This window comes from Mustela lutreola, chromosome 1, assembly GCF_030435805.1.
Source record: "Mustela lutreola isolate mMusLut2 chromosome 1, mMusLut2.pri, whole genome shotgun sequence".
In the NCBI taxonomy this organism is placed as follows: Eukaryota; Metazoa; Chordata; class Mammalia; order Carnivora; family Mustelidae; genus Mustela; species Mustela lutreola.
Genome location: NC_081290.1, coordinates 283,443,877 through 283,462,064, shown reverse-complemented (window position 1 = coordinate 283,462,064; position 18,188 = coordinate 283,443,877). Strand labels below are relative to the sequence as shown.

At 60.0% G+C, this 18,188-nt stretch overlaps 2 protein-coding genes and 1 long non-coding RNA gene across 14 annotated transcripts in view; 2 read left to right on the top strand and 1 right to left on the bottom strand.

Moving 5' to 3' along the window:
- Positions 1 to 3,225, top strand: part of LTBP3 (latent transforming growth factor beta binding protein 3) — a 17,651-nt gene extending 14,426 nt beyond the window's left edge. For 4 of the 5 annotated variants that reach the window (XM_059147141.1, XM_059147130.1, XM_059147161.1 and 1 more), the window contains 10 exons: positions 42 to 170; positions 446 to 613; positions 777 to 860; positions 1,153 to 1,281; positions 1,386 to 1,523; positions 1,620 to 1,760; positions 1,918 to 2,079; positions 2,165 to 2,245; positions 2,353 to 2,484; positions 2,592 to 3,225. In XM_059147141.1, coding sequence (XP_059003124.1) covers positions 42 to 170; positions 446 to 613; positions 777 to 860; positions 1,153 to 1,281; positions 1,386 to 1,523; positions 1,620 to 1,760; positions 1,918 to 2,079; positions 2,165 to 2,245; positions 2,353 to 2,484; positions 2,592 to 2,743 — 1,316 coding nt within the window. In that variant the 3' untranslated portion in view covers positions 2,744 to 3,225. The remainder of the gene's footprint in view (positions 1 to 41; positions 171 to 445; positions 614 to 776; positions 861 to 1,152; positions 1,282 to 1,385; positions 1,524 to 1,619; positions 1,761 to 1,917; positions 2,080 to 2,164; positions 2,246 to 2,352; positions 2,485 to 2,591) is intronic. The other variant, XM_059147155.1, reaches the window with a different exon arrangement.
- SCYL1 (SCY1 like pseudokinase 1) lies at positions 3,096 to 14,248 on the bottom strand. 4 transcript variants are annotated; one of them, XM_059147169.1, is made up of 18 exons: positions 14,069 to 14,248; positions 13,582 to 13,722; positions 13,270 to 13,392; positions 12,964 to 13,190; positions 12,458 to 12,548; positions 12,226 to 12,381; positions 9,978 to 10,136; positions 8,984 to 9,091; positions 8,182 to 8,295; positions 6,344 to 6,499; positions 5,635 to 5,823; positions 5,440 to 5,515; positions 4,993 to 5,157; positions 4,613 to 4,755; positions 3,919 to 3,990; positions 3,620 to 3,832; positions 3,479 to 3,533; positions 3,096 to 3,358 (listed from the first exon to the last, which is right to left on the bottom strand). In XM_059147169.1, the coding sequence occupies exons 1-18, from the start codon at positions 14,177 to 14,179 to the stop codon at positions 3,234 to 3,236; spliced, it is 2,424 nt and encodes an 807-aa protein (XP_059003152.1). In that variant the 5' UTR covers positions 14,180 to 14,248; the 3' UTR covers positions 3,096 to 3,233. The 4 variants fall into 4 exon arrangements, with proteins under 4 accessions (XP_059003152.1, XP_059003153.1, XP_059003154.1 ...); XM_059147170.1 differs by having other exon boundaries at positions 3,919 to 3,987; XM_059147171.1 differs by lacking the exon at positions 13,270 to 13,392.
- On the top strand, positions 10,733 to 18,188 carry LOC131815405 (uncharacterized). Of its 5 annotated transcripts, none has more exons than XR_009347740.1 (5): positions 10,733 to 11,202; positions 14,669 to 14,777; positions 15,720 to 15,838; positions 16,145 to 16,276; positions 17,249 to 18,188. It is a non-coding gene; the product is annotated as an uncharacterized LOC131815405 (long non-coding RNA). The 5 variants fall into 5 exon arrangements; XR_009347737.1 differs by lacking the exon at positions 10,733 to 11,202 and adding an exon at positions 14,290 to 14,570 and having other exon boundaries at positions 15,720 to 15,893; XR_009347726.1 differs by lacking the exon at positions 10,733 to 11,202 and adding an exon at positions 14,294 to 14,570 and having other exon boundaries at positions 16,149 to 16,276.

The following is an 18,188-nucleotide window of genomic DNA, read 5'->3' as shown; positions in this document are numbered from 1 at the left end:
TTCCTTGGAGCAACTCTTCCTGCTTCTCTTGCTGGCCACAGACATAGATGAATGCAGCCAGGACCCTGGCCTGTGCCTTCCTCACGGGGCCTGTGAGAACCTGCAGGGCTCCTACGCTTGCATCTGTGATGAGGGGTTCACGCCCACCCAGGACCACCACGGCTGTGAGGGTGAGTGGCCTGGGTTCAGAGATGGGTGCTTGTTCCAGCCTCTGGAATCAGGGGGAACAAGGAGAAATCCCTTTTGCCTGAGAGTCTGGGGATGGGGGTAGGGGGGCTGGACCTTGCAGGAGGGTCCTGAATGCCACTTTGAGGTTGGAACTTGGCTCTGACAGGGTGGCTGAGGAGAGCCAGGGAAGGTGAGGGAGCAGAGGAACGAGATTGGTGGGGAGCGTGGGTTGGCAGGATTGTTTGCAGGACCCTGAGCTTCCCTCCTCTCCCCTCAGAGGTGGAGCCGCCCCACCACAAGAAGGAGTGCTACCTTAACTTCGATGACACGGTGTTCTGCGACAGTGTACTGGCCACCAATGTCACCCAGCAAGAATGCTGCTGTTCGCTGGGAGCTGGCTGGGGAGACCACTGTGAGATCTATCCCTGCCCAGTCTACAGCTCAGGTCAGGAGTCTCAGTTTCTTCATTTTTGGAAATGTGCTGGGGGAGACGGCCCATTCCTGGGTCGGTGGGAAATGGGCGGAGAGCTCCGACCTGAGCCCAGCGGCTAGTGCGCGCGCGCTCAGTCGTGCCTCCTTTCTTCCCCACGGCCGCTCTCTCCCCGCAGCTGAGTTCCACAGTCTCTGCCCAGACGGGAAGGGCTACACCCAAGACAACAACATTGTCAACTACGGCATCCCAGCCCACCGTGGTAAGCCCCGACACGGCTCCGCCCACCGGGCAGCCCCGCTCCGCCCACCGAGGTTCGGACCGCCCCGACCCCGCCCGTGCCCGCTAGGTCTGTTGCCGGCCCTGGGGTAAGCCCCGCCCACATCTTCAGCGTCTGCCCCGCCCCTAGCACGCATACTTCCGGGTCCGGAAAATTCTCTCCTGCCGAGTTCGCTCGGCTCCCGCGGTGAGCTCCGCCCCCACTTCCCTAGCTGCTGGCCCGAGCCGCCCCGCAGGTAAAGACCAGCGGGCGGCCACGGCTTGTCCCTCCGCAGATATCGACGAGTGCATATTGTTTGGGGCGGAGATCTGCAAGGAGGGCAAGTGCGTGAATACGCAGCCGGGTTACGAGTGCTATTGCAAGCAAGGCTTCTACTACGACGGGAACCTATTGGAGTGCGTGGGTGAGTGCAGGCGATCTCCGCGGCCGCGGGACCGCGGCCGGGAGACACACACAACCACCCTACTTCGGGCCATTTCCCTCCACTGGCGCTTTTCCTCCCCGCAGACGTGGACGAGTGCCTGGACGAGTCCAACTGCCGGAACGGAGTGTGTGAGAACACGCGCGGCGGCTACCGCTGTGCCTGCACGCCCCCGGCCGAGTACAGCCCAGCGCAGCGCCAGTGTCTGAGCCCAGAGGAGATGGGTGAGGCCCGGGCCTGCTGGCTGGGGAAACAGGAGGGGGGCGGGGACCGGGCCGAGCCGTGACCACCACCCCCGCACATGCCCTCGCTACCCGTAGACGTAGACGAGTGCCAGGACCCGGCAGCCTGCCGCCCTGGTCGCTGCGTCAACCTGCCGGGCTCCTACCGCTGCGAGTGCCGCCCGCCCTGGGTGCCCGGGCCCTCCGGCCGCGATTGCCAGCTCCCGGAGAGCCCAGCCGGTGAGGGCGAGAGTTGTCCTGGGCCAGTCCGAGGGCCCGGTCCGCTGTGTGGAGCCCCGGGGTCGCGGCCCCTGCGAGGGTGGGTGGGAACGGGGGAGCCGATTGCCCCCCACCCCCGCCTTGTGGCGCCTAGCTGATGCCGGGTCTCCCTCCACAGAGCGTGCCCCAGAGCGGCGGGACGTGTGCTGGGCCCAGCGTGGAGAAGACGGCATGTGCGCGGGGCCCCTAGCCGGGCCAACCCTCACCTTCGACGACTGCTGCTGTCGCCAGGGCCGCGGCTGGGGAGCGCAGTGCCGCCCCTGCCCGCCGCGCAGCTCCGGTGAGCCAAACCGCCGGCCACCCCCGGAGCGGTTGGGGCCGGAGCTGGGTGCATCCCTGTCGCTGACCGCCCCTGTCCCTCCCAGGGTCCCAGTGCCCGACGTCGCAGAGTGAGAGCAATTCTTTCTGGGACGCGAGTCCCCTGCTGCTGGGGAAGCCCCCTCGAGGTGAGTGTAGCAGGAGGGCAAGGCGTGGTGGTGATCGGCGGGGGTTCCAGTCGGGCTGCAGGTGGTGGAGGTGGAGGTTAATGTCGACATTCTCCCGGCCTGCGCAGAAGAGGACAGCTCAGAGGAGGATTCGGACGAGTGTCGCTGCGTGAGTGGCCGCTGCGTGCCCCGACCCGGTGGCGCCGTGTGCGAGTGTCCTGGAGGCTTCCAGCTCGATGCCTCTCGCGCGCGCTGTGTGGGTGAGCCAGGGGCGGGGTGGGGGCGCGGCCAGAGGGAGGTGTGCAAGCAAAGGGGGCTTCGTACTCCGGCGTCCCGGTGAAGATGCACCTGTCGCCCCCACCCCCAGACATCGACGAGTGCCGGGAGCTGAACCAGCGCGGGCTGCTGTGCAAGAGCGAGCGCTGCGTGAACACGAGCGGCTCCTTCCGCTGCGTCTGCAAAGCTGGCTTCGCGCGCAGCCGCCCGCACGGGGCCTGCGTGCCCCAGCGCCGCCGCTGACGCGGAGCCCTGACCTCGGCCATCAGCGTGGGGTTTCTGCCTGAGCCTCTGGGCGAGCTCAGCCTCTGCTGCCTGCCCCAACTCGGGGCTCGGACCCAGGAACTCTCCAGGGTCCTCGGACCCCTCCCTGCGCCCAGCAGCGCCGCCCAGTTTACAGGAAGAGACTGGGTCTCTGGCACTGGCGGCCTTCCTCCCAAAGGGCATTTCCTGGCAACCGATAAATCAGATCGTGCCTCTTTACTCTTGGTTTTCCAAGCAAATTGATGTTCATGTCTGTGGTGGGCGTGGACTCCACAGGGCTGCGCCAGACCTGAGCCTCCTGGGAGGGGCTACACTGAGCCCAGCACCGGGGTGTGAAATAGAATTTATTGTGGCTCTGATTATGTACACGTGAGATGTGCCTGGCCAGACTGGCCGGGCTGCATGGTTTGTACAATAAATACATCCGCGGGGCCCGCTCTCCGCGGCTACAAGCGCCCGCACCTGCAGTTCAGTCCAGCTTCCGGGTGCCCAGCTTCATGGGGCCCTTGGCTGCCTTCTTCTCGGCGCGTTTGGCCTCCATCTCCCGCCTACGCTCCTCACGCTTCTTCCGGGCCAGCTCGGCCTTCCCTTGCCCTGGGAGCAGGAGGAGGTGGGCTGAGGGCTTCAGGAGCACAGGGGGCTCAGCTGCCCAGCCTGCACCTGCCCCCAAGTCAATAGCCCTAGTCCACCAGCTGTCCCAGGGGAAGCACTTACGGCTCTCTGTCTCCAGACCCTCCCAGTTGTCATCGCCCCACGAATCAGGTCTCAGCTGAAACGAAAGCATGGCGAGTGGGCATGGACTCCCAGCTGAGGTCGACCCCAGTCTGTACCCTCCCCCAGACGGGTGCCACGTACCTGCGCACCAGTCTCCCGTCGTGCCGACAGGGCAGCAAAGGGATCGCCTTTGTCGCTGGGCTCCGGGCCACCCCAGTTATATTCACTGGCCAGCCGTGTGCCCTCAGGGGGCGGCTCTGGGGGACTTGGGTCCTGCCAGCGGGGCTCCCATGAGCCTTCCACATCCCAGCTGCTCCAGTCTGACTCGGGGGATTTGACATCCAGGCTGCTGGTCTGCAGAAGGTGGGGAGGTCGTGCCCGATGGGGTGGGGGAGCTGGCCCCACCCCCCACAGAAACACCCGTGTCCCACTCTGTTTACCTGCCCAGCACGGCTAGCCTGGCCCCCAGCACTCCAGTCTTCCTGCTGGACCAACACCGCTTCGGCCTCCTGCTGCAGTGTGGGAAGGAGAGGACGGCCGTAGACACGCCAGCCCGCACCCGAAGGGCCAGGAAGCCTGCTAGCCCCTTCCCAGCCATGGGCTCTACCCTTTCTTCTTTTGCATTCCATCTCATTTGCTCCTCGAGCCTTGTTTCCCATCCAGAGTGCACGTGCCATCACTCTGAGGCTGGGGAGTAAGGTCGAGCTGGTCCACACCCCTCCCCACAGCCCCAGGCCAGACGCTGCTGGCAGCAGGTGGAGAAATCGGGCCCAGAGGCCTGCCCCATTCCCTTCACGTAGCCTCACTCCATCCTCAGCAACCCCCTCTCCATGGGCCTGGGAATGGCCGCTCCTCGCTGACCAGTGGAGCCAGTGGGCAAAGGACAGGGACCAGAAGAGAGTGAGGAAGACCAAGGGGCTGCCCCGCAAACCGCCCACCTGGACTCCCATTCCCAGCCCTGCTCCCCGGAGCCCTTGGAGCTGAGTGGGTGTCCGCTGCCATCTCTTACCCACCAGAGCTACTCCAGGACGCCGCCTCACCAGCGACGCCAGCCAAGGCCACCCAGGCTCCTTGAAGGCAGGCTTCAAGCTTTGAGCTGGGGTCGCCCAGGGAGAGCCCGCGCGCCCCCCTCACCTCCAGGCTGCCCCAGTCTTCGTCGTCCTGTCTGTCGGCAGCGCTGCTGTCCTCTGCCAGGTCTGTGCCCTCCTCTTGCGTCTCCCAGGCGCCTGGGGGTGCGGGCGTGGCAGGGACGAGGGTGGGGGCCGGGGCAGGAAGTCCTGAGGAGCAGAGGCTCACTGAGCTCCCATACACTGGGACCCAGGAAGGTCTCAAAACAGGGAGAGGTCGTGGGGGGTGGGGGGAGGTGTAGGGAGGGAAGGCTCATGAGGGGACTAGACTCTGCCCTGACCGTGCATCCCCACCGCCACGCCAGGGGAAGCCAGACAGAACAGCTCCTGGGTGCCGGCACCCCGGAGCCCTCTGAATCACCGACACGGCCACTCTGGGACACTCACCCTCAGGCGTGGGTCTCTGGGGGACGTTGGTCTCAGCCGGGGCGGCTGCTGGGTGTGCACGGATCAGCTTGGAGGTGAGCGAGGAAACCCCTGTCACAGCCCAGCCTGCCCAGCTGGCTGCCGCCCCTCCCATGCCGGGGCTGGATGCTGCGTGGACATCCTTCTCTGGGCAGTGACAGAAGGCAGAGACAGGGACAGTCACCCCAGGCTCTCTATGGGGAAGGTGACAGGAAGGCAGGAACTAACACGGAGCAACTTGTAGTGGCCCCCCTTCTCCAGGCCTGTGCTCTCCCATGGGCGGGATGGGGGCGGCGGGGAGCCGTGGTGTCAGGTCTGCTCCCTGCGGTTCTAGCTTCCAGATACTCCAGTGAGGGGCAAGGGGGCCATGAAAGATGACAGTTAAAGATGTGGTGGGAGGGAAAGAGAACAGGAGTGTGGGCCACTCACCCACTTCAGCCAGCTGGGTGGGGTCCTCGGACACAGACTCCAGTTTGGACAGGAAGCTTCGAATGGCCTTGAAGGCCTGTGGGGGAGGAAGGGGCAGAGCTGGGGCCTCCAGGGTTCCTGTGACCCCACGGGGCCAGCCAGGGCCCAGCTAACCCCCGGAGCCCCAGCTTGAGCCCAGGCCCAGCTGTGCCTCACCTGGTCTCGCACAGATTTCTCGGGATCCACAGTGAGGCCGCAGAGCACAGGCAGGATCTTATGGGCACAGTCGTTCATCGAGTAGAGGTTGTGGGTGGCCGCAAAGCCCAGGACGCCCGCCACCCGGGAAGGTGCGAATGGGTCCTTAGTGGCCCGGCTGAAGGCAGAGGTGAGGACCCTGTGCCTGGTCTGGGGAGGGCCGGGGGAGAACACTCCTGAGTGCAGGGTCCATACTGGGACCCAGGACTGCCAGACCTGCTTCCCAGAGCAGAGCCATCCACGGATGCTCCCGCCCCCAAGTCAGAAAAATGTGAGCTAATCACCGACAAATGGGGAGACTTTTTACTGAAAACCCAATCTTGGCTTCTCCTCTCAGATCGGTGGGTTCCTGCTGCCTCAGACAGCGGGGGCTGGAGCAGTAGCTGCCTTGGGGCTAGGGCCTGCACCTCTCTCCCGACCTGTGCACTGACATTCATTCATTCACTCACTCACTCATTCATTCCTGCTATGTGTCTGCATTTGCAAACCCTGGCTGAGGGGCTGCCCATGGCCTCGGGGCCAAGCAAGCCGGAGTTCGGTTCCCAGATCCAGCACCATCAGCTCACCGACGCTGGGGCTGGGAGCATGACCGCACAAGGAGGCCTGGCCCTGGAGGACGCTGGGCCCCAAGGCAGCGACAGAAGCCCCAGGCGGCCGGCTGGGCACTCACACTGGCACTGAGGTAGGAGCCGATCTTGCCCAGGCAGACGGTGGTGTTGCAGCGAATGGGGCCCTGCTCGTCCTTGGCCTGCAGCCGCGCGAAGTGCTTCATCAGCTCCACGTTGAGGTTGGCCTCGTTCAGCTTCGGGGCCAAGAGCAGCATGGACTGCGGGGGTCAGGGCGGGGTGGAAATTGGGGGGTCACAGCCAGCAAAGCACCACGGGGAGGAGTGGCCTCCTGGGAGGGTGTGGAGGCCGACAGAGACACTGGGCTCCGACAGGACCGGCCGAGGCCCTCCCAAACCTGCCTCCCCAGCAGGTCCTGGCCCCTACCCGGAATGCTGAGCAATGGGACACTTCTCTGTCCCCTTCACCCCATAACCTCCGAGGTTTGCTCACGCTCCTGTCTCCCGTCTTTCTCCTTCTGCTCTCTCTTGCGTGCGCTCGACTCAGATGTCCACAGAAACACCCCCACCACACTCTACTAACTGGCTGGAGGGGAGATCACCAGGGACCTCTGTGTTGCTAAGTCCAACCGCCAATTCTCCATCAAACCAAACCCAACCCCTCAGCGCTGTGACATCCCCAAGCTCTCCCTCCTGGAGACTTCCATCTCTGGTCCTCCAGGCCCCTGCCCTCTCCTGGTTCTCCTCAGACCTCACTGGCCACTCCTTCTCAGTCTCCTGTGGCCGAGATCTCACTGTTCAGAGCCCCAGGGCGGCTCCCCAGGCCCTAGGTGACCCTAGGTGTCCTTACCCCTTCGTGGCTTTGAATGCCCTGAGTAGTGGACAATGCCCAGGTGCGCACCTCCGGCCCCGGCTTCTTCCTTAAACTATACACATGTATAACCAGCGGCCGAACAGACACCTGCACCTGCCTAACAGACGTGGCCAAGAGCAGACCGACCTCTTCCCGCAAAACTGCTGCTCCCAGTCTTCTCGGTAAATGGCAACTTAACCTTCCAGCTGCCCAGGCCGGAAACCTCGGAGCCATACTTGGCTTCACAGCCACCCACGGGCACATCCCGTCTGCCCACCCTCTTTGGAACGTGGCCCCTTCTGTCCACCCACTACTGCCTTTCAGATCTGAGCCCCCATGACTGGGGGGCCCCTTCAGCCACGATAACCCTCCTGCTGGCCTCCAGACCTCTGGGCACAGTCCCTCTGCACAGAGCACGTTTCCTCGCCATCTCCCTGCAGCCCGACCCTTGCCTCCTTCCCTTTAGTGACAGCTCCCTAGCAAAGGCTTCCCTGACTGCTGTTCTCAAACTGCAAACCCTTCTCTTCACACTCTGTGACTTTCCAACACAGTTTTTCTTTTCTTTTTTTTTTTTTAAGACTTTATTTATTTTAGAAAGAGAGCAGTCATGCGTGCACTTGAGCAGGGGGAAGAATAGAGGGAGAGGGAGAAGCAGACGCCATGCTGAGCGCAGAGACCCGCTCAGGGCTCGATCCCAGGACCCTGAGATCATGACCTGAGCTGAGATCAGGACTCAGTCAACCTACTGAGCCACCCAGGCTCCCCCTAACATATCTTTTCTAATTCTGTTTCCTGTCTGGCAAGCCCACTCTCCATCACCTCAAAAAGCAGCTCCATGAGAGACCCTGCATCCAAGCACAGGCCACAAGGTTGGGCACTGAGAGAGCCTCAGCCAGTGTCTACTGCATGGAGGATATAGGCCATGCCCGTGCTGCCCTCCCACCAGCTATTGAGCTGCACTCGGGGCCTGGGCCTATATGCAGGATGGTGCCTGCCCCTCCCCTAACCTTCTCAGACGCACAGGCCCAAACCAAGACCTCTGTCCTCGTGTGAGCCCCCTCCGAGCCTCGGAAAACCAGGGCACACCTACCTTGACTGTCTGCTCTCGGATGGCAGGGTTGGTGTCCAAGAAGCCGTGTACGACGTGGGGAAAGATCTGCGTGTTGACTGTTGGCTCATCCAGGTACTGAATAAACTGTTCCATCTGTGGCCCGGTGTTGGCGGGGGGGTTGGTGAGAACATAGTCAGCCCCTCCTTGCCTGACCACAGTCACCGGCCCATTTTGTGGCTTGGTTATTTCCCCTACACAGGCACTGACCAACCAGGTGAGTCTCCTGAGCCCTCTACCTCACAGCTGGCCTTTCTCTGGCCTTAGGTCCACATGCAGTGATGAGAGGCTAGGACGGTGCTGAGAAGAACCAAGGACTGGGAGCGGGAGGGTCCGGCCTGTGGCCCTGCACCACGTCCTTTCTTAGAGCCTCCACTGCCTCTTCTTTAAAAGGGATTATCGCCCCCATCCGGAAAGTGGCTCAGGGAGGGCTGGCCATGATCCCAGAGATCATGTCTGATGCTCCTGGCTGCCTTGGGGTTGGCAGGAGAGACACTATCCCCACTCTAAACGGCTCTGGTGACCAAGCGAAGAGATTGGGTTGCAGGGGGAAGGCCTGCAGTCTGGGAGGGCTGTACCTTCTCAAAGCTGCGGTTGAGGCCCATGATAGTCTCGATTTCCTAAGAGCATAGGATTACCAGCCCTAGTGTGTGTTTGGAGAAGTTTCCAGGGTGCCACCTCCTGCCACCGGCCTGGGACTGGAGGTGAGGCAGGGGGTCTCCCCAGCAGCCAAGGTGGGGTCCGGGTTGGGTAGAGGGGGACAGGGTCTAACCACAGCCCCCACCTGCTGTAGAAGGCGGATGCGCATGGCCCGGTCAGTGGACGAGAACATCTTGACCACGACAGGGATGATCTTCTGCTGGTACTCCTCCGCGTTGAGAAACTTGCCCACCTTCGGGAAAGAGCAGGAGATGGGGCTCAGCTGCCTCCGTGGAAGTGGGGTGACCTTACTGGGCTCATTCATTTTCCTTGGGCTCCCTGCTTATTTCCCAGGCTGGGGATGGGGTGATGTGGGAGGGAGGAGGGCCCTTCTCCAGCAGCCCTTCTGCCTGTCCTCTGCCCGTAACACCTTTTTGGGTCAAGGCAGCCTCTCGGGAGGCCGATGAAAGGTCTGTGCCCCTCCGTACAATCAGGCCCCAGTACACCACATGGACACACGTGCACACAGAATTCTAACTATAATTCTATCACTTCTGGAGATTGCCAGCCATATGGGATTTGCTTGCTGTCTTCCCCCTTCGTGGAAAAGTGGACAGAGTGGGGAACGGCAGGTGCCCAGGTAAGGGCAGGCTGGGGTCTGGGGAAGGCGGAGAGGATCCACCCGCTAGTTGCCAAAAGAACAGGGTGCCAAGAGGTCAGGAGGGAGGCTACCAAGTGGGGCGGTGAGCCGGCGATCTCCTGGGCCCTGGAAACCGGGTGCACAAGTCAGACCAAGGCTGCTGTCTTGGGGAAACGGAAAAAGGTCTACAGGCTCTGAGTAAGGGGTCTGCGGGAAAAGAATTTAGAGGCACAGGGTTTCCTCCCCCCAAGGACGAGAAGTCCCTGCAGCCTCCCAAACGGCCGATCAGGTGGCCCTGGAGAGCTGAACCGAGGGACTCTCGGCGGTGAGCTCCTCAAGCACGCAGGCGGCTGTGCGTGTGCGTGTGTGTGTGTATGAGTGTGTGTATGAATGTCAGTGTGGGTCTGCCCTCACCGGTCCATCCCTCCCCCAGAGCCCTCTCTTTTGCCACTCAGACCCCCCCCCCAGCCAGAGTCTGGGCTCCACCGCCCCCACCCACCTTGAAGAGGGGTGTGAGGACGACCGCTCCTGCGCTGCCGAACTCGAAGGCGGTCAGCAGCTGGGGCAGCACCTTGTGCCGGCAGAAGTCCTCGGGGAACGAGTCTAGGCTCTTGCTCAGCTCTTGGAAGAACTTTTGCTTCTCAGCTGGCTCTTTGATCTGGGGGAACAAGGACAGGTTACAGGTAGGACATCAGCCTAGTCACGCCATTCCTCAGCTACAGGCAAGGACAGGGGGTCGTCCTCCAACCCTGCCTGAAAGACAACTGAAGCGCGTGGCTGCGGGAGCCCACGGGGCTGCCTTCAAATCCCAGCTCCCCCTTTCAGTAGCCACGTGACCTTGGGTGAGTGCCTCCATCTGTGAGACGCGCTAACAACTATGCCACCTCACAGAGCTGTCATGCGCAGGAAACCCGTCGGCTCACAGCCTGACACACCATCGTCATTGCCATCACCCGCCGACCTGCTGCTGGGGAAGCAGCCGCTGGGGACAGCAGGCCGTTTGTCGGCCTTGCCTCTCCTCCTCACCATAACCCAAGGTGTGAGGACCATTAACCCCTGCACACAGAGGAGGACACGAAGGCTCAGACAGGGGAGGGGGCTTAGCCCATCGCCCGGGCCCCAGCTGGGCGGGCGTTCCTGGCAAGCTGTGGGGAAGGCAGGGATCAGGTACAGCTGACCCCCAGACCTGGTCCCCGCACTGAAGCCGGACAGACCAGGCTGCCAGCTCAATGATCCCGCCAACCTCCCTCTAAGGCCGTCATCCGCACAAATTCACATTCCCTGAGGACAGACAACAGCCCAGCCAGAGTTATATACCGAAACCTTTATGCAGCTTAAATCATCCCCCCGCAACTTTATGAGACAGGTGCTAACATAATCCGCATTTACTCCACCAAGGAAACTGATGCCCAGAGAGGGCAAGGAATTGGCCCAAAGCCACACAGCTAAAAAGCAGTCAGGGGAAAGTGTATCTCAGGGGTCTGGTCCCTCCACGGTGCTGCCCCCAAGGATGAGGTGCTCACCCCCTCAAGTATAGACAAGGAGGCTGAGGTTCAAGGTCACCAGCCAGGAGTGATGGGGCAGGGAGTATGACATAGTCCAGGCTGCTTCCAAAGTTCCTGTGGTCACTACTGTAACTTCGTTTCCCAAGCTGCTGCCTGGCCGGGAAGAGCTGACCTCTGGCTGGGGATGAGGAGGACCTGGCTGGTGCGAGAGCAACTCAGGTGAGCGCAGGAGGCAGGCTTCGTGCTCTGACAGCACTCATGGGGCACCGGGGCCCAGAGGAAGACTCAACCACACTCCAGGCTGCCTAGCTGGGCTCTCTCCCCTAGTCTGCCCAGTGACAGGAAGAGGGGCCTCTAGGCCCTGCCCTCCCACAGTCTCCTGGGACTGGCCAGAAACAGCCATCGCCTGTGGAGCACATTTTAAGCAGGGCAGCTGGGCCCAGTCAGCCCCGTGAGGAGAGGAGAATGTCTCATAACAAAGTTCCTGCTGCCCCCAAATGGTCCAGGAGGCACAGGGCTCAGTGTTTCCAGCGCTTCTGCCTCAAGACACAGCCCCGGTTCCCCATGCTCGGAAGAGTCCTCGGCCCCTGCTCCATCAAGGTCTGTGCCAGTGTCTGTCACTCCTCCCCAACTCCAGATTCTCAGTCACCTTTCTGTGTGCCCCCCCATGGCCGGGTCAGAGCAGGTATCCAGGCCGAGCCTTTCTCCTTCATTCCCTACAACAACCTATGGGCCCGCAGAGACTACTATTGCCCCCAATATACAGATATGGAAACTGAGGCTCAAGGAGATTAAGCCAAGAATCCCTTCCTCACACTTTTCCATTTGCTGTTCCCCCTGCCTGGAACATTCCTACCCAGTCACCATCCCCATGTCTCCCAGTCTTTGGGTCTCAGCTCAGATGTCAGCCCTGAGAGAGGCCTTCCCTGAGCACCCTGACCCACTATTTTCCTTCCTGGTATTTACCCCTGTCCCGGGGAGTACACATTTCCTTTTATGTATTTTTTGTCACTCTCTACCAGTGAGAGTCCCCTGAAGTAGGGACTGTCATTAGTAACATGTGTCAGACAAGTCACACAGCAGAGTTGGAGCCAGGATTCAGGCCCAGAGAGCCTGGCTCCATAGTCCCTCCTTGTCTCCCAGGGTCTAATTCCACTTTGTGGAAAGTGGGGAGCGGGGGCCGGGGTGAAGAACACAGGAACAAAGCCCGGGGAGGGGGGCCGGGGGGACTGGGGGGTTCACCTGGATCTCTTCCAAGAAGAGGTTGGTCTCCACAAAGCGGTTGTTCATGAAGCCCCCCGGCGCCCGGCAGTTCTGCAGGAAGCGGGCTGGATTGGGACGCACCTTGGGGTTGGCGCCGACTAGCTCGCAGTAATGGGGGACCAGCGATTTGGGGATCTGTGGGAGAAGGGTCAGTGTCAGGGCAGGGCTGGCTGGCCGGCAGACAGGAGCTGGGACTCGGTCAGACACTCACCTTCCCAGGATTGCGCAGGGCAGCCGCCCGAGGTAGGGACCCATTGAAGACTTCCCAGATGAGGCAGCCCAAGCGCCACATGTCAGCCGACCTGAGGCAGGGCAGTGACCAGAGCTGCTCAAGGCCCTGCCACCTGCTAGCACAGGCCTCCTACCTGCCTTGGGCACCAGACCCTCACTGCATGGCAGACGCTGAGCTATGTCCCTCAGCTGACCCTCCCATCAGGAAGGGAGAACCCTGAGAAGCAGGGTGCAGGTTCATTAGTCCCATTGGACAGATAAAGAAAGTGAGGCTCAGGAAAGCAAGTCACACACCTTTCAACCTCAGAACCACCAAAACACACTCAAAGCCTGTGTTTAAACCGCCCTACCTCCCGGAGGACCCCAGTGCCCTCCCCAGCTGTGCAGCCGGGGACAGGGGCGGCGTGCCAGCTAGCTGAGGGGTCCCGAGGCTGCAGGAGCTTCCAGAATAGGGCAGGCTGGGACATGCCACGGCCAGTCACCCACCATTTCTCTCTGACTGCTCTGCCACTGCCATCAGCCAACTCCGGGGGGTCATACTGCTCAAGTTCAGGGACCCCCTTCCGGGGGGGCCCCCCACCATTGCCCTGGGACGAGTACATGTAGTCCAGGCCCCCCAGCTTCCACTCGCCGGCGCGGTCCACGAACACAGCAGCCATGCAGATGTTGTTGTGGATGAGGCTGCAGTCATTGACCAGGAAGCTGAGGGCTTTCTGGGGGCAGAAGGAGCCATCACACCCCCGCAACCCGAGGCCCCCACCCCGCTCTCATCACCATTGCCCCCCACCTCACCACAATCTGGTGTAGCCCCCAGGAGAGCTCCAGCTCCTTCAGGCCACCGGCCTCGGCTCGCTCCTTGAGGTACATTTTCAGTGGGGTCACTGCCTCTGTCACTACATGGAGGCATTTTTCTGTCTGAAGGGGGGACATGGCAGGAGAGGAAGGGGAGATGAGAGGCCCAGGGAGACAGGTGGAGGAGGGGTATCAAATGTGGGGGTGCCCAGGCAGAAGGGGTGGAAACTGAGGGGCAGGAAGACAGAAGACACAACGGGGAGACTGGGAGAAAGCGCGGGGCGGAGATGGGGCAGCCTGGGAGGCAGGTACCTCCAGCCCATCGATGTAGGCCAGAATGTTGGGGTGCCGGAGAGTTTTGAGGCGCTTGAAGGCAGCTTTGGCCACCTGGGTCTGCTCGTCCGCACCGGGCTTCACATCGTACACGAAGATGGACACAGGGCTGCCTGTGGCCTGAGGGGAGGGCAGAGGGACCTGAGGGATGTGGGCCGGGCCCCAGCGACCACTCCAGCTCCCAGAGGGTCGCAGAGCTGCTCAGTGCGGGGAGGAAAGGGTCACCGCCGGCCTCTCCCCAGGTCAGCCCTCGACAAGGAGCCGGGCCCACGTGACCCCGGTTCCGTCCGCCTGTCGTCCCTCGGTCCTTCCGCCCGCCACGTCGGCACTGCCCGGCCCCCTCCCCCGGCCCGTCGCCCCGGAGGCTCCGCAGCCACGTCAGGCGGGGCGCGACGCGGCGGGGCCGGCGGCGCTGACTAGGCGAGGCCGAGGTCGGCCGCGGCCTGTGGAGCGGGGCGGCGCTCACCTTCTTGCGGCCGCGGTGCAGGACCCAGGGCCCGGGCGGGCCGCCCTCGGGAGGGTCCGGGCTGAGCTCGAACGGGAAGTCCCGGACCGGGTCCCGGGCAAAGAACCACATTGTCCCCACCGCCGCCGCAGGCTGGGGACGCCTCTCCTCCGAATCCTCCGGCCGCCGAGCGGGGCGGGGCGAGGGCGGGGCCTGAGTCGGTGGGCGGAGCAGATGGGGGCGGGGCGCGGGCGGGATCGGGGGCGGGGCCGGCGGCGCAGAGACCAGCTTCCTGGCAACCTGGCCAAGCACCTGCTGGACAGGCGCCACCAGTTACCTACCAGTTACTGTATGGGCCTGGCAGGTCACCCAAACTCTCTGAGCCTCTGTGTCCTTACATCTAAAATGTGGGTGGTAGTAGAGTCTACCTCCCTGCGTTATTAAGGGGATGAGAACTTGAGAAGGAAGAAGTGATGGAGAAACCGAGGCATAGAAGAGCAGAGCTAGCGGGACGGAAGAGGAAGTAAGTCGTAGACAGACGTGAAGGAGAGAAGTGGGGTATAGACAGAGGCTTAGGGAGGACGATTGTCCCCAAGCCAGATGTTCTCTCCCACTTGCCAGTAGGCAACTCCAGGATCCAATGAGGCATCAATGTTGGTGGATGGAGCCCCTTAGCTGGATGGAGTCCAGTGTCCAGGAGAGACTGATTGGCAATGACCCCCCTCTTCAGGTAGGGTCTCAGGGGACCCAGGGTTGGGGACAGTCCTGTAGTCATCTCTATGGAGCGTGGGTGAAATCCTAGAACCTATTATATGTTAGTTGGGAGGCCTTTGAGAGCAGACTGGAGAGTGGGGGATGCCAAGGTCAGCAGAGCTGGGTTCAAATCCCTGGTCAGGCCCTATCACCGGCTGTGGGAACCACCTTATCCTCTGGAAACCTTGCTTCCCTTATCTGTAAATTGGAATGAACAGTACTCTGTTCAGTACCACCTGACAGAGAACAGTCACTCAGCACAGCACTCATTGTCTCCCTTTCCTTGTCCAAGCACCTGTGAGGGTTGGTCACCCAGAGGGAGGGTTGGACAGGGTGTTGGCTGCTCAGAGCAGAATAGAAGTAAATACTAGAGATTTTCCTGTGTAGCTTCTGTTAGGAAGATAGTGACAACACTGTGAATATGGAATTTGCAATATTGGAGGGTGGGGAGTTAAAGTCACAGGGTGGGGGGATGGGGAATGGCAAGTAGGAGTCTTGAATGCCTAAACACAGAGCCTAGAAATGTTTTTCATACCAGGGAGGTAAGTAAGCCAGTGCTGAGCTGTGTGCTTGTGAGTTTGAAATGATAGGACACTTTGGAGCCATGGTAAAGGGGATGATTCAAGAAAATAGGAGTCATGTGTTAGCATTCAGTCAGTGCCTGTTGTCTTAGCCCCTACCAAGTGTTTGGTCTGTGCAGTGCATGGGGGCCTCTCCTGGAGAAGAAACAGGTGCAGAAAGGGAAGGCCACTGGGCTGGGGGAGATCGGGGAGTCCCCAGTGCACAGAGGGACAGCAGGGAGGTAGGAGCCAAGCCTAGCACAGGCTGAGCAGATCACACCAGAAATCAGAGTTACAAATGAAGAATCAGGAAAGGGAGCTTCCTTACAGATTCTCTGTTAACTAACCTGCTTCTACAGTGGAACTCAGCACGGAGGGGCTACCGTCTTCAGAAGAGGACAGCATCCCTTTCCCCGGTTCTCTTTGTGCCCACCTTGCCCTAACATTGAGCCTCCACATCGTCAGCTGCAAAGCGGAGGTAATACAAGTTCACTGCCCTATGAGGGAGGACTGGTGTTCTTCCCATCTTACAGGTGAGGAACCCAAGCTCTAAATGCTCACACATAGAAAGTGGCAGCCCAGGGGCGCCTGGGTGGCTCAGTGGGTTAAGCCTCTGCCTTTGGCTCAGGTCATGATCCCAGAGTCCTGGGATCAAGCCCCACCTCAGGCCCTCTGCTCAGTGGGGAGCCTGCTTCTCCCTCTCTCTCTGCCTTTCTCTCTGCCTACTTGTGATATCTCTCTCTCTCTCTGTTAAATAAATGAATAAAATATTAAAAAAAGAAAGAAAGAAAGAAAGTGGCAGCCCAGCTGGGACAAATCCAAGCAGCCCACCAGGACCCGCAAGGACCTGGAGAAATGGTGCGGCAGGCACACGTGCATTCTGCGGGGTACCAGGGGGCCAGCCGCTCCCCAGCAGGTACAGTGGGATGTCAAGCAGGGGGAACCTGGAGGCAGGTGCCTCGGGTTGAATGCCACGTCTATAGGATCTTGGGAAGTCACTTCATGCTTATTCCTTGCCTGTAAATGGACGACTCTCAGAGTAATGAAACATTCGCCTCTGCGGTTAACAGGGGTACTTGGCCCCAAATAAACAGCCGCCGACAAGGGACATGGAAGGCGTTGAAAAGGAAGTTGTAGATAAGCTTTGTGGCATAGATCCAAAATAAAAGAGGGGGAAACTGGAAAGCGATGGAAGTGATCTATTAACTAGGGATCTTCAGATGTCACTGGAGACAAAAGCAATCCACCAAGGTGGGAAAATCAAACCCTCAAAAACGGTGCCTCTGACAAGGCGAGGCAGAAGGAGACAGGCTGGGGTCACAGTCAAGGTTAGGACCGTGTTTTCGGTCTCGCAATATATGAAGGTAATCAAGAATTTTTAATTTTTTTCCCAGGAAACTGAGAACTCCTTATTTCCACTATAATGTTTTTTGATGAGTGAGAGAATACTGTTCTTCTCCTTTCACGAAAGAGAAACATTTCTCAGTCACCAAGTTGATAAGCTGTAAAAGTCCTTTGTGTATTCAAGTCTTATTCTGCCCTCAAAGCATCTGGATTTTCAGTGCTGCTGGTGGACATGAAATGATGCAGCTGTAGCAAAGGACAGCTCAGCAACACCGACTAAACTTCACCCCAGTAATTCTGCTTCTAGAAATGTATGCTACACAAAGCCTCATTCTGGTATGCAAAGATTTACACAACGCTGTGTAGCTGAGTCAGACTGCCTGTTTCCCAGCTCTGTTCCTTATGAGTCGTGCGACCGTGGGCAAGTTACTTACTCTCCTTGCACCTCAGTTTTTACATCTGTGAAATGGGTAGAGCAATAGTATTTATTCCACGGGGAAGGTAGGCTGAACAAAGCTCACCTATGTCCACCTCTTAATCCCAGGACTCTGTGAATATGTTGCCTTACACGGTAAAAGGGGCTTCCCTGTTGCAATCTAGTCACGGATCTGGAGATGGGTAAGTCACCCTGGATTATCCCCGTAGGCCCGATGATGTAGGCGGACCACAGTGAGTAGTAGGTGTGCCAGCAGGAGCACGTGTCTTGTGAGGGAGGGGTCGTGAGCCAAGGAAGGAGGCCGCTTTCTAGAAGCTGGAAAACTCAGCCTCTCTCCTGCAGCCCTCAGAAGGGACATGGCAGTGCTGACCCCTTCATTTTAGATCTCCGGTACCCGGAAGCATAAGGTAATAAATCAGCGTGGTTTTAGGCCACTAAATTTGTGGAAATTAATACAATAGGCACAGGATGAGAATTTGTGAGTTACTGTAGGTAACAGCTTCAGTGCCTAGCGCAGTTGGTGCTTGGTGGACGGGGCTCAGAGGGCCGCTGGTAATCGGGGCGACGGGGAGGAGTCCGCAGGAGTGGAGGGATTCAAAACTCCATGCATACCGCGAAGCCACAGCAATGGCTAATAAAGAAGTGGCTGTTCCGTAGGCATCGGCGTGGAGACCAGCGGGTGACACGGACAGGAGGAGGACGATGACGTCACTGCTGTTTTCTGCAACCTCCCTGCCCGTCAGGCACTGAGCTAAGCGCTCTCCCTCCTTCTGATCCTCATAAGGATACGCGGGATCTCTTTCAGTCCGAGCGAAACCACAAAGCCATTTGGACTGGAGAAGTCTGACATAAAGAATTATTAACTGGGGGCTCCTGGGTGGCTCCGTTGGTCAAGCCACTGCCTTGGGCTCAAGTCATGATCCCGGAGTTCCCGGATGGAGTCCCGCATCGCATCAGGCTCCCAGCTCCGCGGGAGTCTGCTTCTCCCTCTGACCTTCTCCCTCTCGTGCTCTCTCTGTCAAATAAATAAAATCTTAAAAAAAAATAA

Coding starts and splice junctions, on each gene's coding strand:
- SCYL1 (XM_059147169.1), bottom strand. CDS start 14,179: ATGTGGTTCTTTGCCCGGGACCCGGTCCGGGACTTCCCGTTCGAGCTC. Junction 8,296..8,983: donor GCATCCGCCTTCTACAGCAG/GTGGGGGCTGTG, acceptor ACCGGGCCACAG/ATGGAACAGTTTATTCAGTA. Junction 5,824..6,343: donor GCTCCTACCTCAGTGCCAGT/GTGAGTGCCCAG, acceptor GGCCCTCCCCAG/ACCAGGCACAGGGTCCTCAC.